The following is a 24,740-nucleotide window of genomic DNA, read 5'->3' on the forward strand; positions in this document are numbered from 1 at the left end:
TAGTCTTGAACATGGCATTACACTGTACTTTTTACCCAGCTTGAACATGTGCACGCAGTTGGCTTTGATCGGTGGATAGACGGTGACTGTACGGTGCCTGCACGGTGACTGCACAGTGACTGCATGGTGACTGCAAGGTGACTGCATGGTGACTGCAAGGTGACTGTTATCCTCCACGGGGTGGTGGTGCACCATGGGGTCGACAACGGCCCCGAGGAACTGACCGGTACGGCATTTCCAAAGGACCACTCATTGGTCAGCATAATTGTTGCAGTCAGTCGTCATGGATGGCGACAAGCAAGTCGACCCTTGCCTTGCGTGCACCACAAAAGACCGGGGACCCAGCATAATGGACATGAATAGAATGATGGCATGAAAAACATTGATAATAACTCTAAGCGACCGCAGCGTACAACCTCCTCAGACCATCGATACCACGCTGTCCGTGGTTGTCCACGACCTCGGGCTCCACACCGTCCAGACTGGCGTTGAACACCTCGAGACTCCAGATTCCCTTGTAGCCCATCTTCAGGATTGCGCGCGTAAAGTCCTGGACCGGGAGATAGCCCTCGGGCTCCATGGGGAAGACGCGCATCTTGCGGCTCCACTGCATGCGGCTGGGGAACGTCTTGTAGCCCTGGATAGGTGAGGGCGGGCGGGCGGCGTCTGCGATCTGATACAAAAAGATCTTGTAGGGAGGGATAGTCTTGACCAGCTTGTCGAGGTTCTCGGCGAGCTCCGACTCGGGAACGGCTTTACGGCCATCAGGCTGCGAGGGGTCGGCCCATGATGCGCCGAGGCAGTTGAACGAGTCGAGAATGATGCCGACGTTGTCAAGGTTCACGAGGTCGACGACCTCCCACACCAGCTCCCAGCGTGCGACGGCGGTACCCCATGCGAGGGGCTCAAAGCCGACGTTGACGCCGTACTTGTCGGCGATGCGGCCCAGCTCGGCAAATGCCACCACCAGGTCGTCGCGATACAGCTCCCAGGTGGTGAAATCCTCGGGGTCAAAGGGAAGAAGGTTGGAGCAGACAAGCAACAGGTCACACTTCATGGCGGGCATCAGGCGAAGGTAGCTCTCGCCGCGGTCGAGCGCGACCTTGAGGCGTGGGGGCAGCGACTGGCCAGCCTTGACCGCGTCGGCGGCACCGGCAAAGCCCTCAAACTGACGGAACGGCTGGAAACATGTGATTTTGAGCTGGTTCTTGCGAGCCAACCGGCCGATGGCGGTGGCGCACATCATCTCGAGGCTCTTGACATCGGTGACCGTTGCCCAGTCGGCATTGCTGAACAGATCGGCGTGGTCGCCAGTGTTGACCTCGGTGACAAAGGCCTCAAAGTCGGGGATGAAGATTTCGATAGCGTCATACCCGAGCTTTGCCGCGGCACGAATCTTGGTCGGGAGCGTGTGGTGGACGCAGCTGCCGAGCGACAACGAGGCGATGGAGAAGATCGGGTGGGGACCGGGAGTTACCATTGTGAAAAGTGGGTGGGTAACGGTGCGCGCTCAACAGGACGCGACATACATAAGAAGCGTTTTCTGTGGTGCTCGCTCTCGCCCCCGTGATGCTCGCTATCTACCGTCGGTAGCCGGCCCGGATTCAAAAGCCATCTTCCAGGCAGCTAGGCAGCAGACCCCACATACCTGGGAGGTCACCTAAGAACACGGCCAGGCCGCGACACTCCTCCGCTCCACCCCGCAGATGCCTGCGATCGGCTCCACCGGCCCCAGCTTACCTACAGCCTAACACCTCCCGACATGTGATTCCCCTGCCTGCGGCAAGTGGCCAAGTGGCCGAGCCCTCACGTGGAAGTATGGAACAATACTGCTGGCAAGCTCCGACCGAGAGTTGAACAGATAACACCTGCCCGTCGATCTCGATTGGGTCCTTGGAGTCGTGCCTGGATCATCCCTGCCACACCGGAGTCATCCTCGGGACGGTGTGTCGGATGAAGTGGTGGTGGCCAGCCCATACAGCCCATACACACGCCAGCAACAGCTATTTTCATCGCGAGACGCTTGCTCAGTGCACATGTGCATGGCGCTCCCGGCCCCAGCAATGTCCACCCCCTGTAACCTTTTGGAATCTGGTGGGAGAGAGGGTGCAAACGTGCTCTGCCACGTGCTGATCCTGAACGTTTTTCCCGACGTTCATGCTGGACCGGACGCTAGATGGCCGTGACACGATCCAAGGTCACCGACAGTGAGCAAACTGGGTCTGTATAGTAAGTAGTGATGTTGAAGCGTATGCGTGGGGAATTCTAGTCGGTGCCATCGGCCCCGTCCTTGACATGGGAGACTGCCTGGGCACCGGGACAACGCCGACACGGACCTTGGAGTCTCCGTTTGAGCCATACCGCCAGCCAGCTGCACCCAGGCAAAGAAAAACAAATAGCTCGAACACAAGGTTTGTCACGTTGACACCACACCATCAGCATCCACCATCCACATCCACAATGTCTGGCATTAACGTCCTCCTGATCCACGGCCCCAACCTCAACTTGCTCGGCAGCCGCGAGCCCGAGAAATATGGATCCACTACCCTGGCCGACATTGAGAGCACCGCAGCTGCAGCAGCCAAGGAGGCTGGCGGCTCGCTCGTCGCTTTCCAGAGCAACCACGAAGGTGCCCTCCTGGACCGCATCCACGCTGCCAGGTCGGAGGGCATTGACGCTATTATCATCAACGCAGGTAGGTCCCCTGCTCCCCCATCGCCTCGCCGGGTCATGCTGACGGTCAGGCGCCTACACTCACACCTCTGTCGCTCTGCAGGATGCCTTGACCGGCGTCGAGATCCCCTTCATCGAGTTCCACATCACCAACGTCCACGCCCGCGAGCCCTTCCGCCACCACTCGTACCTGTCGTCCAAGGCTGCTGCCGTCGTCTGTGGCCTGGGTGTGGCTGGATACCGTGAGTCCTTCCTTACAGTTGACCGGAGTTTGCTGACAAGAAGCCCTCATTGTCTCACATGTGTGCAAGACATACAAGAAGAAGGCCGCCAAGGCATAAACGCGGTATTACAAAAAGACTGCACGTCTCGGAGCAGTGGTATGAGCGTGCGACAGGGCCTGTGTGTGTACGGATTAGAACCAACAATGTGCATGGGGATGTATGTATGCTTGAGCGAGCTGGGTGCTGGACGAGCGCGGGACACCGACTTGGGGGAGGGCATGGAGAAATGGCTCCAACCAGGCACGGGCCGGGAGACCGGACCGATGTCGCGGCCGGTGACGTGAGACGAGCCCAGATGCCCCGCTCCACTGGAACTGACAACGCCAGACGTGCGTCAGCTTGTGATCTTGTGACAGATGAGAGAGCCTAGGATGCCGGCATAGAGGGTACAAGGGTGATGCGGAATAAACAGAGGGGCAGCCAACTGCCAACGGTTGAGGCTAGAAGCGCACCGGCGGTTACAATAGTCGGCCTCTTTGTTCCGCAGCCAGCAGATCAAGGTTTGATGCTTGCTTCTGGGTGCGTGCTGCCACTTGCTTCCTCGGCCGGCAAGCACAACCGATATTTTGCCTTTTCCCAGATATTCCAACACGACTATATAGACTTCAGGTCGCAGGCATGGCACATGAAACAAGTATTTGGCCCCAGGAAGAGCGAAAGTGGCCCCACGAACGCGAGAGTAAGTGCCAACGATAAAAAAGCAGGACATAAACCACCCCTCTCATTTTGTGGTCAAGGTCGATGCCGACATCGAGGAGGTGGACAATGATCGCTACTTAGATGACAGGAAGGTGGGGTAGGGGAACCGAGAGGCAGGAACACGGTCATAAACAGCTGCGTTGGAGGAATGTAAGCTGCGGAAGAGGACGATGATTTGGATCACATGGTGGCAGCTTCCGTTGTCTGTCCAGAATAAAGCAATGTGGCCATGGGATTGAGCCTTAAGTGAGGTAGACGCATTCGTACCTCACATTCTACTCTCAATGTCCATTATAGAGTGCTTGAGAGCGTTGGGAACAGGTATGTTGTCGGACTGTCTAGTTAATAGCTCTTTCTGATAAGAAATAATGAAATGGAAGTGGTCATCATCTGCCGATGCCGGCCGACACATTGTGCAACTATGAACAGGCATACTCGACGGCGAGTTATAACCATCGCAGTGCAGATTATGGCATTCAGTGCGCGATTGGCATTGAGATTGCGATAACAGCATAGCTTCTCCTCCTCGTTCTTTCCTCACTGCCACCCGAGTGCACAAACACGGTCCCTTGCCGCCAAAGCAACAATGTCGTTTAACACAAACTTACCGACACGAATTCACCGTAGCAAGCATTGAATTCCAAGATTCCAAGCGGGGATACGTTATTGGGATGCTTGGCCTTTGGCGCCGTGCAACACTTGACTAGTGGTAATATTGTCCACATCCTCGATCAGCCAGCGGGTCATTCCACCACTTGGGAACAATTAATACACTGAGGATGCCACCCTATCGTTGCTGTTTTTGGCAGAGCTGCCTATGTCCTCCTCTCTATACATAACCATCTTGAGCACGTCTCCCAAGAGTGTCACATAGGCCTCAAGAGTCTCTCAGGCTTTCGGGTAGACAGAAGCCATCCCAGAGGCGGGAGCGGAAGCAAATATTCCAAATGACGTGTATATTATTTGTATTGCCATCACGCGCCTCCCTCGCCGCTGACAACGTCATACACTCAACTCTGTGCTTCGCCTAGCTTTCATTCCTTCCCGTCAACCTTCATCCTCCATCCATCCATCCTCTCCCCCTCTGACAATCCAGAAATGGCAGACGATACAGGCGAATCACCTACAAGAACAACCCGCTCCTCCACCCGAGTCCGCAACAAGTCGGCCCGTGCGCTGGAGAGCGAACACACCGACCGCCTCCTTGCCGCGGCACGCGACAAACGAGCAACCGACCGCGAGGCCAAGGAAGAGGCCAAGGAGGAGGCCAAGGGGGAGGCCAATGAGTCCGCATCAAAGGAAGATGAGGGTCATGTAGAAGCGCAAGAGGAACAGGAAACGGCCGCGGGGCCAGGTCCTAGCACCACTACTGCTCCGAAGGGCAAGACCCGTGCGCGCGCGCCGCCAAAAAGGAAGACGAAGAAGACAAACGACCACTGTGTGTGTAAGGAGGACCGTGAGGGTTCCATGATCGAGTGTGGGACTTGCAACGACTGGTGAGTGCTTGTTTCTGTGCAATGTTGAGGAGGGGGACTGTGGACAGGATCTCGCCTGGTTGATGGTCGGCTGACACCCAGGTTCCACTTTGATTGTGTCGACATGACCGAGGAGGAGGCCGAGCGCATACGTACGTCTCCTGCACCCTCTATTGGGACTCTTCCTGACACGACTACAGACAAGTATGTGTGCCAGGCTTGTGCTGAGCGTACTGGTGAAAAGACGACCTGTAAGTACCCATACACCCAGATCCCACGGACACATCGACGTATCGGACATCTCCCACCGACGGTGATGGACCGGGCCCGCCATCGTGGCGTCTCCCGACCGCACCGTTGTGCATATGTACGGACACACCACTCATCTCATCCGTCCCACCGCTACGCGTCTGCATCTGCTTCTGGTAAACAGAAGTCTGTGCGGGTATGTAAACAGTGGAATGTGTGTGGATGTGGCCATAGTTGTAGATTGTTTTCTCTCAGAAACGCGTTACTCGAGCCGCTCTCTGCACGATTACTGCGCCTGGATGCCGTTCGCACACACAACCGGTGGACGTCACGAACCAGGGGAGGGAGGGAGAGGAGCGTGTGGGGGGACATGGCTTGCGACGGATCGAGGAGACCTTGGCCCAGCAGACGAGAGGGAGCTTGAGGCGACATGGGCTGTGCTGTTTTCACCGCGTACTCGTCGTCCTCCACCCCCTGCAGTGTTTGCTTCTGCGTTCCACCCAACGTTCTGTCCCCACAGCCAAAACCACTCTCCCGCGTCCGTGCGTATGAGACACCCCTGACGCCGACAGACCTGTACGACATTGAGGGATACCCGTCGCCTGCGCCACCAGATGACGTCGAAGTAAAGGCCGCTGAGCCACCAGCAAAGCGACGCAAGAGTGGTGGAAAGACTGTAGGTGTTTGCGAGTATGTCATGTGTGCTGACCTATACAGACAAAGCGTAAGAAGGCCAAGACGGCAAAGAAGTCCAAGAAACAGGAGGACGACGAGACCAAGGAGGAAGCCGAGGACGACGTGGAAGAGGACGACAAGAACGACGCCGACCATGCGCCCGAAGACGCCTCCGAGGCGTCGAGTGATAGCGACGAGGGCTCGGACGCCGAGGAACCACCTTCCGAGGCCGAGTCCGTGTATTCGGATGCTGCTGGCTCGCGCAAGCGACCTCGTCGCACCACGCGCCAAGCCTCGCCCAGGAAGCGTGCATCGATCGATACTTCCCGCAAGCTGTCCGCCTCAGGCCCGTCGTCAGCCGTCCCAGCCACTGCTGCCGCGTCTGCCACCACTTCTGACGCTCTTCCGCCAGCACGACAGTATGTGCTCGACAAGATGGCGGCCACTGTGCGCAGCATCTTTGGCGAGGACAAGATGGACGCCGACGCCGCTGCGACGTACGGCGGCGAAGTCGAGGCGACCATCTTCTCGCACTTCAAGGAGTTTGTCAAGGGCAAGGAGCACGCTGGTGGGCGTTACAAGTGAGTCTCCAGGCCAGAAGTGATATAGTGCTAACGGTGCAGAGCGCAGTTCAACCTGTTACATTCGTCCCTCATCAAGACCCTTCGACCCGAGCTCCGTGATTCCATCGTGGACGGTACCATCACGCCTGCCAAGATGGCGCTCCTCACTTCGCTAGAGCTTGCGACAGCCGAGCAGCTCGCGACTCTCGAGGCCGCCAAGCAAGAGGCCTTGCGACAGACCGTGCGAGTCAGAGAAGACGAGGGTGGTGTGCGTATCGGTCGCGATGGATTCGAGAGCGTCAAGGAGGGTCTGCATGAGACGGAAATGTCAGAGCTCGCAAGACAAGAGGCCAAGGCAAGACGCCGCGAGAGCGAGGCTGGTGTCGACGAGGACCCCGAAGTCGTGCGCCGACCTTCCGCTGCCGAGTCCAAAGAAGACAGCGGCAAAGACGTCATCGCTTCCCCGCACCCTCCCAAGACCCCTCTGCCACCTGCCCGCAAAGTTTCAGTTGCAACCCTACCCTCGCCTTCCGCGCGTCCAGGCATATCGTCAGCGTGGGGCGGTGAGAACGCCAAGTCACCTGCCGAGGATGAGTTGGAGATCAGCGGCGACCAGGACGCCATTGACCTGAGCGACATTGTGCCCGAGGAGATTGACTACAATGATGGACTCGACGACAGCAACCCCGAATGGGACGCGTTCACTGCCAAACCCGTTTTGTGGTCTGGCGGCATGAGTAACCCTGCCGTCGAGTCGCTGTCTACGGCACCTGTCCAGCTGCGCCAGCTTGCCGGTCGCACCACCCCGCCAGCAAACTTCTGGAAACATCTACTGCCGCACACGCAAATTTCCATCACTGGTCGCGTCCACACCTGGAAGTCACTGCAGTACCTTGCGGACCGTCGGCTGGATCGTACCCGCGAGCTCGTCGTCGTGTCGTTTACGGTGGACCCGAGCGCCACTTCCGAGCAAAAGGCGGCGTGGGCGACCAACGTCAATTTCCACATTGGACGTGGCCGCCACGGCCTCTACCACCCATACGGCGACCGCCCTCCTCCCGGCGCCGCGCGTGAGCTGTACCTCATCCCGCTCGAGCCCGACACAGAGGTGCCTGACCTCTTTGGCCTGATTGACAACTTTTCCGTCCCAGCCAAGCGGACCGAACCGCTCATGATTGGTGTCTTCCTCGTTGGGCGCGATACCCCCACATCCACGGCGCGTTCACCCGCCGACGGCGCAGCTGCCAGGCCGCCGCCGCCGCCGCACGCGTACGCCGGGCCGCCTGGCCTGCGTCCCCCTGCGCACGGCCCACCCGGTCCTCCTGGCCCGCCCCGCCCCGTTCTGCAGCACGCCGCTCCCGTCGGCCCCGGTCCAGGCCGTCCAGTCCTGCCACCCAACTTGAACATTCAGCAGCTCATGGCCAACCTCGACCCGGCAGCTATCGCCGCCGCGGCCGCCAGGGCTGCGGCCGCTCAGCGTCCCCCTACCCATGGCCCTCCCGGTGGACCAGGCGGACCAGGCGCGCCAGGTGCACCCCCACCTCGCCCAGGGTACCCACCGCAACAGGCCCCGCAGCACCAGGAGGCCGGCTACTACCCGCCCCCGCCGCCGGGGTATGCAGCTGGCCCATCGTCCGCCCCGCCGCAAGCGCCCTCCTGGGGCCAACCACACCCCCACCAAGGTCCGCCCCCGCAGGCGCCGACGGGTCCCCGCGGGTGGCACGCTGGTGCTCCGTCTGGACCTACAGGACGTGGTGGACCGCCAGCGCGGGGCGCCGGCGCTTGGCGCGGCAGGCCGTAGGCCGTAGGTAGGGGTTAGTGAAGCAGAGTCATGTGTCTTGAGCGTTGGTTCCATGTGTCAGGTTTTGGGCTGTAGGGATGTAGTCTAGTGATGATGAATATAGTGGCTACGTAACGTGCATGTTGGCCTACGAAAAGCACAGTTCTCAGTGCGAGTTATCTGTGCAGCGCCCGATGGAGACATTTTCATAGTTTGTCCTCATGGCGCCCAACGCCGGCCGGTCGTTCCGCGCCATCAGTTGGGTGTTGCTAGCGGGGTGAGACCTGGTGGAAGGGACGCGGAGGCGGTGAGAGGAAACACGGCGGCGGGCCTGGGTGGGAGGACGAGCCGGAGAACTGGGACTGAGGTGGAAGACTGGGTTGGTGGCTTCAGTGCTCGGAGGAACGGCCGTGGCAGCACTCCTGGACGTGGTTGATGAGGACGACTTGTGCGCGACTGGGGTCTGATGGCGTGTGCGACGGCGTTTCTTGCTTGGCTGCAGGGCTGTTAATGGCGGTGACGGTGCACGCACCTGGGCAGAGGGTGCTGGTGCCGGCTCGTCCTCAGCAGAGATTCCGTCAAGAGCGCTGTCCTTGCACTGTGCTGTGGACGCCGCAAGGGTGACGGGCTGGGCGGGAACGATGTGAAGGAGAAGCTGGTCTGGATACGGGCATCCCATGACGAAGACTGGGAAATCGGCCGTAGCAGTGAAGGAGAACTGCTGGGGGTGGCGGAGGGTCGTCATCTTGCTGAGGAATAGGTCAAGACTGGCGGCCGATGGTGGTGCTTGGTACAAGGCAGGTGGGTGAATGGAGAGAGTCAAGAATAGAAGGAGACGGACGTGAGTAATGGAGAAGAGATCGAAGAGAGAAGCAAGCCCCATGGCGTGTTTGTGATGTTTTTGTCCCCATCACCCATGGTGGCGCGCAGGTCACTGGCCACACCAACGCGTCACGCCTGTCGATTCCCTCCAATGGTGCGGTGCTTACCCACCCCTCTTCCGCCACAGCTCACGGACCTGGAATGGCTGGTCGCTAAAATGCCAAAAAATATCAGTTAAATTGTAGTGCTCATGGGTGCATGCATGGAATGAGGATTGTATGGATGACAAGGATATGTAAAGAGTATGCGGCAAGGTATAGTCTACAGAAGAAACCCGTTAGAATCTATAGGGCCAAGGAGGTGGATCCAAGATCTCAATGGGGAGGAATTTCCAGAGATGGCAGGTGGAATGGTGCGGTACCGACAGGTGCAGTTGGTGTGTAGCGAGACGACAAATGAGTAAGGAGTAGGGACAGTGGGTGGTGATTCAGAAGCACAAGGAGACTGTGGTCGCGCTTCCAACTCTGGAGTCGGCGAGTCTGTGGGCGTAGTTGAACGAGTGTGGGTGAGGTCGTCGGCGACTGTAGGTTTCGGTCATTGGGTAAATCTAGAAGAATGTGTCGGAGTGGTGACAAAATGGTCGGGACGTTCTGCCTAGCGCTTCTCCTCATCGGAATCGCACCAGTACGACTGCTCCGTCAGCGCTTGCTCGGACGGCGATGGAGCTGGAGCTTCCTTGGGAGGAAGGGCGGGTGCGGCCACGGTAGGCGATACGGTCTGGGAGGGAGGCGCCGGGTGGGAAGCAGGAGTGACAATACGGCGCAGCCTGTCGCGCAGACGAACGCGTTCAGCACGCTCGTCGCTCCGGTTCCGGCCCCAGCGGCGGTACCGCTGCTGGTCCTCGGCAGCGGCAGCGGCTACGGCGGCCGTGCGGGCGGAGTTGCTACGGGTGAGGGAAGCAGGCGGAAGAATGGCCGCAGCCGGCACGGTGTCGCCAGTGGAAGCCGGGGTCATGTCCCTCGACGTACGGGAGCCAGCGGTGGTGCCACGGGGCGAGGGCGAGTCATACACCGAGTCTTCGGGGGAACGACGACGGCGGCTTGATCCACGACGAAGGAAATTGCCAGGCCGCTCCGGGCTCGGCGTCGCGCTGGGCGTCAAGGGGACGCCGAGACGAGCGATATGGTGGGCGTTGGACTCGCGCTTTCCGGGAGGCGTCGCGGGCAGGTGGTCGCTCGCGAGGGTGTGGCGGTGGCACTCGGTCGGAAGGTTGAGGATGGAGGTGGGGGTGAGAGGGGTGAGGGGAGGGTTGGCGCCGACGCGGCCCAGGGACCGGCTAGACCTGGACTTGACCAGCGTCCGGAGGTTGTTGGGCCGGGTGGGCGAGGTGAAGGGAGAGTCAATGGCCGTAATGTCGCTAAACGTCACGCTCGTGCCAGTACCAAGGGAGCGGCTGAGGCTGGGCGTGTCGGCAGTACTGACGGTCTCGGAACGCAGGCGGAGACGGATGTGCCGGTCCGAGTCCGGGCGGTCGCGATAACGAGCCTCGCGGGTACCCTCTGACCTGATGCGGAAACGGGTGTGCGGACGAGCGAGCTGCTCCTCGTCTTCGTCGTCTTCACTGTCCCCCTCGTCGTCGCTAGCGTCGCGGCTCGGGGGAGGAGTGGTGTTGCGCACCGAGCGCGTCCTGTCGCGCTTCTTCTTGGCTGCAATGAGGGTCTGGAGAGGCGCCTCCCAGTGGCCATGGTCACCGATGCGCCTGAGGCGCGCGAGGAGCTCGTTCGTCTCGTCGAGCAGCGTGTCCTGCTCCTCGAGCATGTCGATGCGCCCCGCAAGCGTGCCGTTGTAGTCCTTGAGGAACTCGCGTTTGTCCTCAGCCACGGTGCGGGCCGAGGCGGCGGCAAGAGTGGCGTGCATGAGCGCCGCCTCGTCATCCTCTTCGACAGTAACTTCGGGGAACGTGTGCTTGGTCGGGCGCGAAGGTACGAGACTGGTCTCCTCGTCGTCCGTGGCGGGGAAGATGACTGACGAGGTGGACCTGGAACGGACATGCGATTTGGACTTGATAAACAGGGGAACGACGCCCACGTCCTTGTTCGCGAGGGGTGCGGTGGTCATCTCGATACCGGTGAGGGCAAAGAGCGTAAACCTGGGGTTGCTACGCTCGTCGTCGTCATCCTCATAGATATCGTCATACTCCGCGGGGTCGCGGTACGGCAGGTTGGGGTTCTGGCGGTGCAGCCACTCCAGCGACGTGTTGTCCTGGACCTGGACAGAGGGCTGGGGCTCCTCGGCCACGACGGGGGCGGGGACGGGCTCGGGCTCCGGTGTGCGAGTGTGGATAACGTCGTATGCCGAGACCTCAACAGGGGAAACCTTCTCGGGCCGGTCAAAGCTCCAGAGGCCATCACCCCATGCGAGCGTCTCCTTGATGCGGGCCTTGGGCGGCGGGTCCCGATAGATATCAAAACCGGGGGCATGGCGTTCGCGCTTCTCATCGGTGGCCTTGGCCTTGCCCTTGTCTTTACGGCTGCTCTGGGGTGTAGCTGGAGCCGGGACGTCGTTGGCAGCGGAGGTAGAAGAGCTGACCTTCGCACCAGAAACCCCAGACAGTGACGACGTCGACGCGCGACGCGCCAGTTCCTTGGTGTTGCCATTGTCATAGTCATAGATGGACTTCGGAGGGGTCGGGTCCAGCTCATCAAACATCTGGCGGTGATCCAGGCGCTTGGGGATGTACGGTTCCACCAGAGCCGGAGGACGGTTGGCAGCGGCTGTAGCCGTCGGAGATGCTGGAGTGGTGGAGGTCGACGCGGTGCTTGAGGCCAGACGAGCACGCATGTCGTTGAGATGCGTATGAGAACTGCGGTGGCTGAGAGAACCCAGCGGGTGGATGGAAGGAGCAGGCCGGTGCTCTCGAGCACGTACCAGCGGCGGGGCTGTGCAAGGTCAGCAACATAGTCTCATGGTGGCAGTTGAGCAGAGTGGCTCTCCAGCTGCCACTCACAGTTTTCCTTTTCAGACCCACTCTCGTACACCACATCGTCATCGTGGACCTGGGCTTGGCGTATATCCCGTTCCCTGGCCTCGAGCTCGTGAATCTCGTCAGGCGTGGGCGGGAGCGGCGTGATGGCATAGCGCATAGCTTCGAATGCTGACGGCTGCGGCTGGTCGCTGGTCAGTGCTGAGACCTCTTGGTAAAAACGGGATACCTGAACTCACGCGGAACGGAACAACGCAGGTGGACTGGGACCTCGAGCGGTTGCGAGGCGGGGGCTGGTCGAGCTCGGCGATCATGCGGTTGAGGATCTCCTCGGCGTCGGTGGCCTGGTCAGCCTCGATATCGGGGCCGGAGGAAGAAGTCCCAGTAGCGTGGCCGCTGGCTCCGCTCGTAGACTGTTCAGGACTGGTCACGGGCGAAGACGAGGGGTTCTTGTCGGGAGTCGAGCTCGCAGTAGCCGTCGATGCTGAACCGGAAACGGAAACGGCTGCCGTAGTCTCTCCCGCCGCGTCGAACATGTCCGCCACACTCATCGGAACTAGCCTGGGACGGCGGTCGCGAGTGGTACCGCAAGCCGAGCGAGGGGTGGGTGCATTGGGGCGCGGCGGGATCAGGTGATCGCTGGACGCATCACTGAGCTCGTGGCTGTGGTCACTCTCCACTGCAAAGGTATCGTTGCCGTTCTTGAGGTCCCAGTTGGACGTGTCGTTGTCCGCGTCGTTGGCAGACTCGGACATGTTGGTCTCCTGGTGGCGGTCACCGTCCTCGATGGCCTCATCATCGGCAGAACCATCGTGAGCGGTCCAGAGGTTGCCGCCACGGCTCCTAGACGCAGGAGTGGGACTGTCGGGAGGGCTGCTCTCCGAACTGCTCGAAGACGGTGACGGCTGCTGCGGTGCCGTGGGGGAGTCGACGCTCATGACATTACTAATATCCGCGTCCGCGCCGTCCGAGTCGGGGCTGGCCGGCATGGGCGACCGTTGAAGCCTGAGGAACGCCGGCGTGCGGTCGGCAGCCAGCAGGCTCTTGCGGACTTCGCTGGCAGTGACGCTCAGCGTTCCTGCACGAGCACGGCCGCGAGTTGCCAAGGGTCGAGTAGCTGCAGGACCACGGCTCGAGGGTGCGCTGGGCGCAGAGTTGGCAGTGGGTGCACCACGGCGGGCGAGGCTCGTGGCAGTGCCGTTGGGCGCGGCCGCCCGACCATGAGTGACATCGGGGTCGACATCGCTCTCGTCAATGACGGCAAGGGGAGAGCTGTGATTTGCGTTTGCGTTGGTAGGGCGCGCACTAGGGCCAGGGATGCGGGTGAGAGCAAAGATCTGGCTCGCGGGCGAGTTGTTCACCCCATCATCCGGAGACGGGGTGTTGCTGAGCTCCCGCACAGTGCGCGTCCGAGCAGAAGAGGCGGCGGGAGGCGAGGGGCGGTTGAGGCCGCGACGGAGTTGACGGGTGTGGTTCGGGGTGTTGGTCTGGCGGTTGGCGCTGTCGTGGTTGTCGTGGTTGCTGTTTTCGGGGATTTCTTGATTTTCGGTACGGTCTGTCTTGTTCTTGGGAAGGTCCTTGAAGCTGGCCGCGCGCGGAATGCGCGAGCGCGGCGGCATGGTGGGGGAGAGGAGGCGAAGCCCTGATCCGGTACTCTCACGGGGTCTTGGGCAGGAAGGAGGGAGAAGGGGGGAGGGGAGTAGGGACGAGGTGCAGCTATGTGTGAAGATGCTACTTTTGTTGTCAATGAGGGGTGGTCCATCGAACAAGGTCAGAACATCGTGTGCTTTTATCCACTCTTCTCTTCCATCAAACCCCATCCGTATGGGTCTGTACGGCCATTCTCTTCCCCCTCGCGGCGTACAAAAGTCAGCCGTCTGTCGCCCACACTGGATCAGCTGGTGATATCTATGTGGCAAAATGGTACCACTGATGGTACCTTGTTCCATCAGCCTGGACGTCGGATCAAGCCCCCATGGAATACGGTATCAGTACCCCCCAGGTCAATTCTGGTGCAGCCGGGGCGGTATGGTGCATCATGGGTGGATGAGCCTGGCCAGTCATCAACGACCATAGCGTCTCTGCATACTCACCGCCACCACGGTGGCCCGGGCGTCCTCATTATATGTTCATTATCTGGGGGTGTATGTATACACAGTGGTTGTGATATTATCGGGATGTCCGTGCCGGCACGGCTTGAAATGTTTTGAGAGATGACTTGGAAACGAGGTCTTGATGCGCGTGATTGGTGATCAAGCGCTACAAGCACTGCCAGCGTAAGGGGCGGGCGGGGCGAGGCGGCGGCGCGTCTCCTCGACTTCCTTTTCGATTGTGGTCTCGACTTCGGCAAGGGTAGCGTCCATGCTCGCCAGTTCGGCAAGGAGGGTATCCCTGTGAGCCATGAGCTCTGCGCAGGTCGTGCATCCGTCCGTGGGGGTGTTGTCGGCCGCATGCTGCTGTTGATGGGTACAGCGTGTCTGGGGGATTCCTGTCAGCACACAGCGGCGGTATATCCGGGTGCCCCGCCGATCATCCACTGGCCACTGGGTTATTTCCACACGCTCTCACCTGGTTGAAGCCCATGACGGCATGCGTCTTGGACGATGTAATCCTCGTCATGGTCGCGATCCAGCGCGCGTCGGCACACTGCTGGCGGTCGTGGTCGCGCGCAGGCGTGTAGCACGGGGTACGGCTTGGGCCGTCGACTGGGGATGGGGTGCGAGGTGAACGGCGTGAGCCGGGACGGTCACGGGTCGAGTGGTAGCTTGAGCGAGGTGACGAAGGGTGGCTTGTCTGTGGGCTAGCTGGGATGGGGGAGAGGGTGCGCGACTGGTGAGACGCGGTGCGAGAGATGTCTGGACGGATAGCATGCTGCTGGTCGTGGTTGGTGTCCGAGGCGACTGTGAGGCGAGCCAAGGTGTCGGGGTGGGCGACTGGAGGACAAGGAGGAGGTGTGGTGCGTGGTATGAGGGGGGCCTCCTCTGAGCCTGGGGTTGTGGGAGACGGAGGTGGATGGTCGCTGTGGTTGTCGTCGCTGGAGACCATGACGTGTGAGAGAGTGTGTGTGTATGAGAGAGAGAGAGAGAGAAGCAGGATGTCCAAAGCACCTCGTTGCGTGCATCCATGAGAGAGAGAGAGAGTGCGAGTCTCGTTTGGTGGGCGGGATTTGCCCTCTCTTTTGGATCGTCTGTCACGCTCAACAAAACGCTTTGGGACCTGCTCTGTCACCTGATGGTCTGCACGCATGCATCCATCCATCGTGGGCTGTCGACCCCACACCCGCGTGCGTCATCCATGTCTCTCAGCGATCGCACAGCATATATGCGGCGTCGACGCACGGCGAGAGAGGCTGGCAGGCCCCCCCCGCGTCGTCGGCCTCCAAACTCAAAACATGGCCCAATTCGGCGCAACATTTTGGCGCTAATCTAACACCCGCCCACATCATATCCGATCCTGGCAAAACGCTGGTTTATTGCTTTCATGGCCACTGTCGACCGCTGCCGAGCCTAACCAAGTCGTACTGCCATCCGACCACAGCCAGCGGCGGGCTTTTATGACAGGTTATATACTGTGCACCACGTAGGTACGGAGGTCTGCTGGGAGCTACAGTCTCGTGTCCAGCCCCGCTGCGCCACCATGTGGGGCGAGCGGTATTGCCCCCGCCCCCTTCGTCCGTGCTGTCGGCGCTGCTGACCACAGCATTCATACGCGACGCGCGCATATGTTGTCCGGGGGGGAAGGTATTTGAACACGATGGAAACGGGGCGACGGAATGCGGCCGTAGTAGGCCTTTGGATCCGACGTTCAGACATATGGTGACCAAGGTGGGGCAACTGTGGGGCCAACACGACCCCTGTTTGTCCGTGCAGATACGGAGTGTGGAGCGCCGCAGTACCGCAGTGCCATGGACACGGAAGAGCTACACGCGCGTGAAGGTACACCCGGGGGGCCGCCTCAAGATCTCTCGAGGCCCGAGGGTGAATGGGCGGGGATGTAAATGAGGGTATGTGGGGAAGGAATGTGGGGATACCGAGAGGGGTGGGGACGAGTGTGGGGTGTGTTGCTCTGGTCAGTCAGCGCGATCCAAGTCGTCGCCACGGTATATAAGTGTCAGTCATCTTGGACACACATATCTGATCTCCCCCCCACCATCCCCATCCTCACTTTGTGTTTTCTTGCTTCGTGATGGTGACCGCCACCGACCCCGCCTTCTCCGAGAAGCCCCTACACGACCTCGAGGTCAAGGATGACTTTGAGCATCGGGAAATGACAGCCCGTGGCACTGCCGAGTCGACGCCAGACACGCCAGACACCGCCTCTGCCGACCTCGAATACAAGGACGAGGACGAACAGCCAGTCCTCCACCATCGCACCTACATTGCGCTTGCTGCGCTTTTCCTGCTCAACTTTACGCAGGTCATTGCACTCAATGGACCCCCCGCCGTGGTGAGTTTTCTCCGTTTCAGCTGTACAAGAGCTAACGGCACAGCTCACATACCTCGCCGCGGACGTCAACGGTGCGGCGCACTCGTCGTGGATCCCCAATGCGTTATCTCTTGTCCAGGCTGTCGGAGGACCGGTCATTGTGAGTTGGAGTTTCCCGTGGGATGCTGAACCTAGTCTAGTCCTTTGCTTCCGACACGTTCCAGGCTCGCAAGACACTCTTGGTGGCAACATGCACTGTTTCTTTCATTGGATCCGCCATTGCCCCAGGATCGAAAGACATCTACCGCGTTATCGTGGCTCAGATCCTCATCGGTGTTGGCTTTGCAGCGGCTCCCTTGGCGTATGCCATCCCTTCGGAGGTATGTTTTCCGTCAAGTGACCAGCACAGCGAGACCTTACTAACGGTCTAGATTTTGCCACGCAAATGGCGACCTCGTTAGTGTAGTGCCGTTGAGGTTGCGGGTGCAATAGAACCGTCGCTTACTTCTCGCCAGTTGCCCAGTCGCTCATCAACGTTGCTGCCGGCTTCGGCACCGCTGTGGCACCTCTGTAGGTGACCCTAGTCTGTACGCCTACCTCACGCGCTTACTTGTTTTCCAAGGATTTCAGGCGGCCTCACCAGGAAGTCCGCCCACAGCGGCTGGCGCAACTTTTATGTGAGCTCTACCAATTTTAGACGATGGAAGTACCGAGCTGACAACACATCTAGTGGATCCAGATGGCAATGTGGGGTGTAACCGTACTCGGCCTTATCTTTGGGTATCGGCCACCCAAGCGCCACACGGCACTGGACCACCTGTCATTGGGGCAGAAGATTGGTCGTCTGGATTTGCCGGGAATGGGACTTGTGAGTGTTGATGACGAGCTTGTGAGGTTCTTTTCTAACCCACGGACAGCTCAGTGCCGGCTTGACCTTGCTGTTGGTTGCGCTCTCGCTCGGTAACAACCCATGGCCATGGACAAGCGCTAGGGTGCTTTCCACCCTTATTCTCGGCATCGTCTTCTTGGCCGCGTTCGGCCTGTACGAATGGAAGGGCACAAAGACTGGCATTCTGCACCACGAGCTCTTTGCTATGCGGACTTTCCATCTGTGCATCCTTGTCATGTTCTGTGAAGGTATCATGGTGTTTGCCTTGATTTTGTTCTACCCGGCTTTGTGAGTACACATTGGGTTTGGGTCTTGTCTGGAAAAAAAAAAAAGAGAGAGTCTTTTCTCGAACAATCGCTGACCCTCGCGTTCCAGGACCGTGACTCTCTTCGAAAGCGACCCTCTGCTTGCAGGTGTGCGCCAAATGCCTGTTTGGGTGTGCGGTGGTGCTACGACCGTACTGTACGGCGTGTGGAGCTCCAAGCGTCGCACAATCAGAGCTCCTCTCATGGTTGGCTTCGCCATCTTCACTGCAGGAATCGGTAAGTTGCTCTAAGCCCAGTGTCAATATCGCTGACAATCGAAGCTGCCTTGGCCACGATCCAGCCTAAAGACTCGGTAAACGCCATTGTGTTCAACGGGCTCGCGGGAATCGGCGTGGGCGCTCCACTTATTCTGCTCATCGTCGGCGTTCAACTGTCCACGCCGCACCACCTGATCGCCACCGCCACCGCCGTTCTGATTTCGAGCCGCGCTGTGGCGGGTACGGTCTTTATGGCCATTTACACTGCCACCGTGAGCAGCGCAGCCAGCACCAAGCTCCCCAAGTCTGTTGCCACCGCCGCGATTGCTGCCGGTCTTTCGCCTGAATACGCGACCGAGTTTGTCGGCGACATGTTGACCTCCAACGCTACGGCGCTCCAGTCGATTCCTGGTGTCACACCCGCCATCATCCAGGCGGGAACCGCCGGCCTTTTGCAGGGCTACGCAGACTCTTATCGCCTGGTCTTTATCATCGCGGCGCCGTTTGGTGCCGTGGCCTGCCTGTTCATCTACTTCGTCGAGGATATGTCGGCCCTAATGACCTACCGCGTCGATGCGCCAGTGGAGGAGCTTCACGCTAGGCACCACGCTCACGAGGAGGAGAAGGCGTAAACGGGTAAATTGGGCAAAATATGAGGGCAGACCCCATCAGTGGTGTTGAAGTTTGCAGCCGAAAGGGAAACAGTTATGCAGTGAATGTACGTTGGGCATGGGTTTTGTCATTCTGCGTGGGGCCATGGACTCTCGAGCCCGTGGCCAGTGTACCCGTGTGCGGGGACGGCCGGTTTGGCGGGGGTAATTAAACGTCTAATATCCGTGGGGATATGCGCTATTTATACACGATGGAATAGCAAAACTAAGGTGATGCATGCACCCATTTGCCAGATTGCAAGCCTTGCCCCAGCTGGCCAACTGCCAGCGTTGCCCGCCGTGACTGCTGCCCCACGCCTGGTAACCCCGGCGGTACTGCTGTGCTGCTGACTACGACGAGAGCATGTACTGTACCGATGGACGGGCATGTGGTATTTGCCGCAACCGTCGCAATGACGCACTAGGCTTGGGGGCTTCAGGACGTCTGTCTCCACCCGGCCACCGGCCACAGAGGTGGGGCTACGACAAGTCGACGCCTGTGTCTCTCAGTGGACGCCGCATGCATGTATGTACGTCTCTCGCGGCTCGCCGCCGCCTTGCCTCTTGGGGCCACCGGAGAGCGCGTAGTTTATCCATCACATCATCCATCAGAGTCTCTCTCATCGGCGACCTCTTGCTGCTTTCGGCTCGTGCTTCTCAACCGATCAACTCCCGCCCGTGCCGTTTCCGCTCGCATGGTGGCCGAGATTGCAGTGCTCAAGCTCGCGCTCCGGTTCGGAGACAGCAGACACAGAGCCGCCCATCGAGGTCACTGTCGTGTTTAGCCTCTGCCCCGTCTCCGATCACTTGACATGACCCAACTCACAGGTGTTGTTGCGCTCGCGTGACTCAGACATGGATGTACGACGATACGGCGACGGAGGCCCCGACGCCGCGCCCACGTCTTCACCGACGACGTCTGCCCCGGCCCACGCCTCCTCGACCTTGCGCCGCTGCGCCTCCCACTGCGCCTCGTCCGTGTGGGGCACAGCGCTGGCATGACCGTCGCCAGTGGCCTGCGCCGTGCGCATGGTACGAGGGCTCGCTGGGGTGGGTCCGTTGTCGTGGTCCGAGTTGGGAGCAGACACGGGCCGCGTGTGCGCGCCCAGCTGGCCGGGCGCGTTCGGCGCGCTGGGACCGGTGGCCGGAGACGAGATTGAGCCAGATGCGGCGTGTGTGGTATCGCCTGCGGGCATGGGGGTGCGAGCGCGAAAGTTGGCCTGGCGCGGGGACTGTATCTGGGGGTCAGCTCAAACGTCGCCCAGCCGCAGCCGCCGCCTCTTCCACCACCACCAACAGACTGACCCCGGCGGTGCTGTCGGTATCCTTGTCCTTGGATCCCGGCGCAAAGGAAATCCGCGCCAGGCCCCGGGCCTTGAGCTTTGACGGCGAGACCATGTGTCGTGGTGGTGTGTCGGAGTGGCGACTAACTCCAGGAGCGCTGGCAGGGGTGGTCGCCAGGACTGGAGAGCGAGTTTGGCTCGTCGACAATGACCGTTGTGGGGCTTGTCGGGACGGGGAGAGATGGGTCGAGTCAAGAGTACAAGAGTACAAGAGTTTGGAGTAACGGACACGCAAGACACAAGGGGGATGGGGTTGTCTTTTTGCCCACTGACCCACTGACCCACTGACTGCATCGACTGCATGAGAACTCACTCACGGCGCGTGTGCAATGACGCCTGCCCACCCTACTCGCACCGCACGGGACGCACGAACGATGCACACAGAAGACTGCATCACGCGCCACCGGGAAAGCTTCATCTCCACCATGCCAAAGAACTGTACGGTCCATGACGGACTTGCACGCCCATCTACAAATAACTCTTCCTTGCGACCGGTACACCGTCGATGACGCCAGCGTTCGCTACCGTTTGTGCGTTGCAGCTTGTTCCACACAGAACACACTTGACATACTGGGTTCTAATGGGACGGCACGCGGCACCAACGCACAGCGCCCGCCCGTCTACATGATCGCACAGGTACCGCCCTCTGGCATCCCCGTTGGGGTCCGCTTCAGACGTTTATGTGCGACGACTGTCCCATTCGCTCCTCCACTAGGCGGTTCCTCGGAGTCATGGCTGGGCGTATAGTGAACGCCGGGGGAGCAAATGGGTTCATGCCCCGTACGTCTGCGGCCGGCGTGAACACGTCGAGCGCGAGGTCGCACGGTGTGGCCTGTGCTCGAACGTCGGCGGACAGGGCGGGGGCGGTGGGCGTCGTGGGAGACACGGGAATGGCGGGGTCCAGGACGCGACTGCTCGGCCGCCTGGGTGTCCTGGCGATGGGTCTCTGCAGAGTGTCGTCGTGCGCGATTCCCAAGGCGGCCCTCTGGCCTGGCAGGACAAGTGTGGGTGGTGTGGCGGAAGCGGGCGCGGCAAGCAAGTTACGCGGGGGCTTGGGCGGGCGAGAAGCGAGTTGTGGGAACAGCGAAGCGGGAGGTTGGCCCGCAGTTGTGTTGTTTGCTGGGGAGGCGGCATGGGCCATGCCGAAAATGGGCCGCGGGGTCCATATCGGTGCCGAGCTCAGGTGTGCACGGAGGCCACGTTGGCGACGAGGAGCCAGTGTGTCGAGTGTCATCGCATCCAGAGACGAGGTGACGCACTCGACAGTCGGAGCCGGGGGTGGCGGCGGAGGTGGAGCTGGTGTCGCGACTGGAAGGACGACTGGCAATGACGCTGGGGGTGCAGAGCTGGCGGCTGTGGCTATGCGTGAGGCCCGTTTGGGGGCGACAGGAAACGGGATCGACAACAGCTCTGTTGTAAGGCAAAGCTGGCTCAACGCATCGATACCTCCCATGCCTTTCATGAACTTCTTGAGCCGTTCCGATGGTGGAAGCCTGCCTGCGATAACGCGGGCCTGGTCGAGTACGGACGACCGTAACTCTGGTGGTAGGATGGCCACTTGGTCCTCAAAGTACGCGAGACGCTTTGCAGCGCCAGCGATCACGTCACACGTCCTGCAGTGCCACTTGCCTCTCTTCGGACGGCGTGCAGTCGAGCGAGTTGGGGGAAGAGCAAGCACAGGAGGTCCCTGCCGTCGTGCGCTGTCCTTGCCCATCTTCTTGTTCCAGTTGTCCAAGATCACCTTGTTGGCCGCCCAGATCTTGCCTCCAGCAGCAGCGACGCTGGCAAAGTCAACGTACTGGTCCCAGACTTCTTCAAACAGGCCGTCACTCCTCTTGCGCAAGTCTCGTGGCGTCGCGAGATCCACGAGGGTGCGCCGCTGTCGAGCCTCGACGACGGCAGCGACGGCAGAGCGGCGTGAGGAGGCTCGTAGAAGCCGGGGGTCATCTTCAAGCGCGTCGCGGAGGTCGCGTTCCCCCTGGACGAGGTACATTGCCCGGGCAGCAATGTGCGTGAAATGAACACCTTGGCCTATAGTGTGCTTGACACTGGTCGCCAACTTGGTTTCCAGGTCATTGATCCGTTTTGCTGCTTTGGTAATGGCTTGCTCCAGTCGTCCCCGATGAACACGCTGATCTTGCATGCGCTGGCGGCCATCACAGTGTCGACACTGAGGTGCAGTTGTTGGCAACTTGCTGCGGGGCAACCGTAGCCCCTGCCAGGTGAACTTTCGAATCTTGCACGCCTCGCGGAAAACGTCCTCGGCCAGCACGTCCACCTCGCGTGTATGTGTTGTAGCGGCTGAAGTGCACTGATTCCATTCAGTGCTGAGGGACGTCTGCGCAGTACAGATGAGCTCGAGCTCGGCGGACACCTGTTCTTTGAGTTGTGCTGTAACGGTCCTGATGTGGGCGATGGTTGTCGCCGGAAGCTGCGCGTCGGCGGCTGTGATCGCCTCACCGCAGAACCTGTCGTTTGTCATGGTGCGGTGTTGTAGTGTAAGGTGCCCTTGGCATCCGACGTGCGATGCAGTCTTCCATCTGTATGAGGCGGATACCGCTGCCTTATCAAGTGCCAACAGACCCGTTGATGCGATCAGTCACCCAAGCCACCCGTCTCGCGATCAGACACTCAAGCCACCCGTCCCGCGATCATCAGTGCCACATTTACCATCAGCAGCTTTCGGCATGAAACACACGCACACCAATGCAGCTGGCCTCAAACACCAGAGACTGTCCTGGTCCACATTACTAGCTTACAATGCGTAACGTACGCAACACGTCAAGACAGATCTGCATTTGATTGCATGTCTGGAACAGCGAGAAAACACGAACGAAACGACAGCTCGGAAGGTGAACATCAGTGAAGAAGAGACACGTAGTACGCTAGACGAGGTAGAAGGACGCGCAACAGGTGTAGAGGCCGATAAAGAGATAAAGTACAAGGAACCAGTGCATCGAACTCGATCCGTATGCCGGGATTGTCGAGGTGATGCCGCACGGATTTGGCGGAGTGCGGGGCAACGGGCCTCTGCTCGATAGCCGGGTGGCGACAAACATTGGCCTCGTTGATGACAGGCCATCACAGGGATTACATCCTTGCATCCCGACCATGTCCCATCCATCTCTCTCGTTGACGTTGTCCACTTCGCTTCACTTTACTTCACTTCACGCCAATGCTGTTCCCGCACGACCTGCCGGCAGCCATCTTTGCATTCCCGCGCACGAACTGGGCCAGGGGACGCCATTTCCCTCCGCCCGCCAAGAACAGCATCAACAGGAAACGCTGTCTTCTGTATGCCGCCCGTGCAGCTAGCAAGCGTTGGGCGACACACGGCGAACCCACTTCGCAACCGAACGTGATCGATGGCTCACTCGATGGCTCACTCGATGTGGTTGATTACGCCCTGGCGGTAATGGATAAAGTGGAGGAAATATATGTCCCGCCGACTTAGTCATGTGTGTGTGTGTCTGGCTCACCCAGCTTCAGCAACGACTATGTGCGCGACATGCATCATCTTGGACGCCGTGCAGAGACGGTTTACGCGTGGCACGAGGTCATCGACGACATTACTGTGTCCGTGATGAAAAATGTGAGTCAGTTCTGGGGCCTGCGCCAAGGTGTTCCACGGGGGGCCGACTGGAGTGTGTGTGTTGAGGTCTTGTCCGACGAGGTCAAGTGATGCGCGCTGCTCAAAGATCTGAGGAGCCTTGTGCGCTGTGATATTCGCACGCTCTTAACCAGCGACGGAGCTGTTGGCATACTCCAGTGTCGTGGGCAGGATGAGAAACGGTTTGGCGACGACTGCCTGCCAGTTCCTGACGCCTCACATCCATAACCCGTGCGCAAGGGCGTGGGCTGTGAAGTCTGGCCTCGTTTCCTGTTTCCTCATTTGTCGCCATTGTCACCCCGCTTCATACGCTGACACCTACAGGCAGCACTTCACGCCACTCCGACTGCAACACGCTCCCTGATCTCCGAGCTCAACCGCACCCAGGGGCACATCGTCGCCGACTTTGTGTGTGTGTGGCGGCATGGACGAATTGTGGGAGACAGACAAGGACTCACGCGAGTTCTTTCCACACGCCCAGCGCGAGCAGTATCCTCCAGGCTTTGTGGAGCGATACATGCCGCAGGCAGCCCACGAGGCTGCAACAACCAAACTACTCTTCTATCCGGCTGCATGGGAATACGACCTCGACGGCAATCCAACAACACCAGTTGGCCCACCCATGTGGTTCACGGCTGATGGCCGACCATCGTCCCCACCTTCGGGGTGGCAGGTGGCTCCTGCTCTGCCCAAGACCTGAATTTCCTGTCTTCGAGCAGCCAGAGAACAAATGAGAAGCACAGCATGGAACGGACGGCTCGGCTCGACGACGGCGAGGAAGTGAACATCGCCGGTCGCGTGGCCAAATGGTACGGCGTTTGACTACGATGCAACATCTTCGTTTATCAAGAGATCGCGGGTTCGATCCCCGTCGTGACCTTTTTGGGCCCTTCCAGAGGTTCCCATGCATGCTGCAGGTGTTGTGGGATGCCAGGAGGTGGACTGGAAGTGTCAGAGGAGGCTGGTGGCGTGGTGGGCCGTTTTGTGTACCGAGTGCCACATTGGTGTGTGATCGTTTTCGGATTATCCTCTTGGAGTCTGGGTACGGGTCTCACTCAACAGCAGCAACGGTGAGACGAGCCGCAGCGCTTCAGCGA

General features: G+C 59.8%; 10 protein-coding genes and 1 non-coding gene across 11 annotated transcripts; 5 read left to right on the top strand and 6 right to left on the bottom strand.

Moving 5' to 3' along the window:
* Window positions 1–394: 394 nt before the first annotated feature.
* Window positions 395–1,480, bottom strand: EHS24_003584 (uncharacterized protein; the record flags this gene model as incomplete). Its single annotated transcript, XM_028619248.1, has 1 exon — window positions 395–1,480. One exon carries the CDS (start codon window positions 1,478–1,480, stop codon window positions 395–397), a length of 1,086 nt encoding a protein of 361 aa, XP_028472422.1.
* Window positions 1,481–2,460: 980 nt separating this feature from the next.
* Window positions 2,461–3,014, top strand: EHS24_003585 (uncharacterized protein; the record flags this gene model as incomplete). The annotated part of the gene is made up of 3 exons (XM_028619249.1): window positions 2,461–2,695; window positions 2,745–2,915; window positions 2,959–3,014. 3 exons carry the CDS (start codon window positions 2,461–2,463, stop codon window positions 3,012–3,014), a joined length of 462 nt encoding a protein of 153 aa, XP_028472423.1.
* Window positions 3,015–4,754: 1,740 nt separating this feature from the next.
* EHS24_003586 (uncharacterized protein) lies at window positions 4,755–8,419 on the top strand (the record flags this gene model as incomplete). Its single annotated transcript, XM_028619250.1, has 6 exons — window positions 4,755–5,152; window positions 5,234–5,283; window positions 5,332–5,382; window positions 5,953–6,056; window positions 6,104–6,636; window positions 6,679–8,419. The coding sequence occupies 6 exons, from the start codon at window positions 4,755–4,757 to the stop codon at window positions 8,417–8,419; spliced, it is 2,877 nt and encodes a 958-aa protein (XP_028472424.1).
* A 145-nt stretch (window positions 8,420–8,564) lies between these two features.
* On the bottom strand, window positions 8,565–9,281 carry EHS24_003587 (uncharacterized protein; the record flags this gene model as incomplete). Its single annotated transcript, XM_028619251.1, has 1 exon — window positions 8,565–9,281. The coding sequence occupies one exon, from the start codon at window positions 9,279–9,281 to the stop codon at window positions 8,565–8,567; it is 717 nt and encodes a 238-aa protein (XP_028472425.1).
* A 593-nt stretch (window positions 9,282–9,874) lies between these two features.
* On the bottom strand, window positions 9,875–13,822 carry EHS24_003588 (uncharacterized protein; the record flags this gene model as incomplete). The annotated part of the gene is made up of 3 exons (XM_028619252.1): window positions 9,875–12,159; window positions 12,228–12,387; window positions 12,443–13,822. The coding sequence occupies 3 exons, from the start codon at window positions 13,820–13,822 to the stop codon at window positions 9,875–9,877; spliced, it is 3,825 nt and encodes a 1,274-aa protein (XP_028472426.1).
* Window positions 13,823–14,455: 633 nt separating this feature from the next.
* On the bottom strand, window positions 14,456–15,248 carry EHS24_003589 (uncharacterized protein; the record flags this gene model as incomplete). Its single annotated transcript, XM_028619253.1, has 2 exons — window positions 14,456–14,680; window positions 14,772–15,248. 2 exons carry the CDS (start codon window positions 15,246–15,248, stop codon window positions 14,456–14,458), a joined length of 702 nt encoding a protein of 233 aa, XP_028472427.1.
* Window positions 15,249–16,388: 1,140 nt separating this feature from the next.
* On the top strand, window positions 16,389–18,672 carry EHS24_003590 (uncharacterized protein; the record flags this gene model as incomplete). Its single annotated transcript, XM_028619254.1, has 10 exons — window positions 16,389–16,649; window positions 16,693–16,788; window positions 16,829–17,008; window positions 17,060–17,084; window positions 17,144–17,198; window positions 17,251–17,305; window positions 17,359–17,496; window positions 17,546–17,805; window positions 17,893–18,059; window positions 18,104–18,672. 10 exons carry the CDS (start codon window positions 16,389–16,391, stop codon window positions 18,670–18,672), a joined length of 1,806 nt encoding a protein of 601 aa, XP_028472428.1.
* A 683-nt stretch (window positions 18,673–19,355) lies between these two features.
* EHS24_003591 (uncharacterized protein) lies at window positions 19,356–20,088 on the bottom strand (the record flags this gene model as incomplete). The annotated part of the gene is made up of 3 exons (XM_028619255.1): window positions 19,356–19,462; window positions 19,517–19,922; window positions 19,996–20,088. The coding sequence occupies 3 exons, from the start codon at window positions 20,086–20,088 to the stop codon at window positions 19,356–19,358; spliced, it is 606 nt and encodes a 201-aa protein (XP_028472429.1).
* A 615-nt stretch (window positions 20,089–20,703) lies between these two features.
* On the bottom strand, window positions 20,704–22,515 carry EHS24_003592 (uncharacterized protein; the record flags this gene model as incomplete). Its single annotated transcript, XM_028619256.1, has 1 exon — window positions 20,704–22,515. One exon carries the CDS (start codon window positions 22,513–22,515, stop codon window positions 20,704–20,706), a length of 1,812 nt encoding a protein of 603 aa, XP_028472430.1.
* A 693-nt stretch (window positions 22,516–23,208) lies between these two features.
* On the top strand, window positions 23,209–24,343 carry EHS24_003593 (uncharacterized protein; the record flags this gene model as incomplete). Its single annotated transcript, XM_028619257.1, has 4 exons — window positions 23,209–23,327; window positions 23,523–23,625; window positions 23,968–24,051; window positions 24,095–24,343. 4 exons carry the CDS (start codon window positions 23,209–23,211, stop codon window positions 24,341–24,343), a joined length of 555 nt encoding a protein of 184 aa, XP_028472431.1.
* A 92-nt stretch (window positions 24,344–24,435) lies between these two features.
* Window positions 24,436–24,523, top strand: EHS24_003594. The gene has a single exon. It is a non-coding gene; the product is annotated as a tRNA-Arg (tRNA).
* The last annotated feature ends 217 nt before the right edge of the window (window positions 24,524–24,740 follow it).

Source organism: Apiotrichum porosum, assembly GCF_003942205.1.
Source record: "Apiotrichum porosum strain DSM 27194 chromosome Unknown scaffold_17, whole genome shotgun sequence".
Lineage (NCBI taxonomy): Eukaryota > Fungi > Basidiomycota > Tremellomycetes > Trichosporonales > Trichosporonaceae > Apiotrichum > Apiotrichum porosum.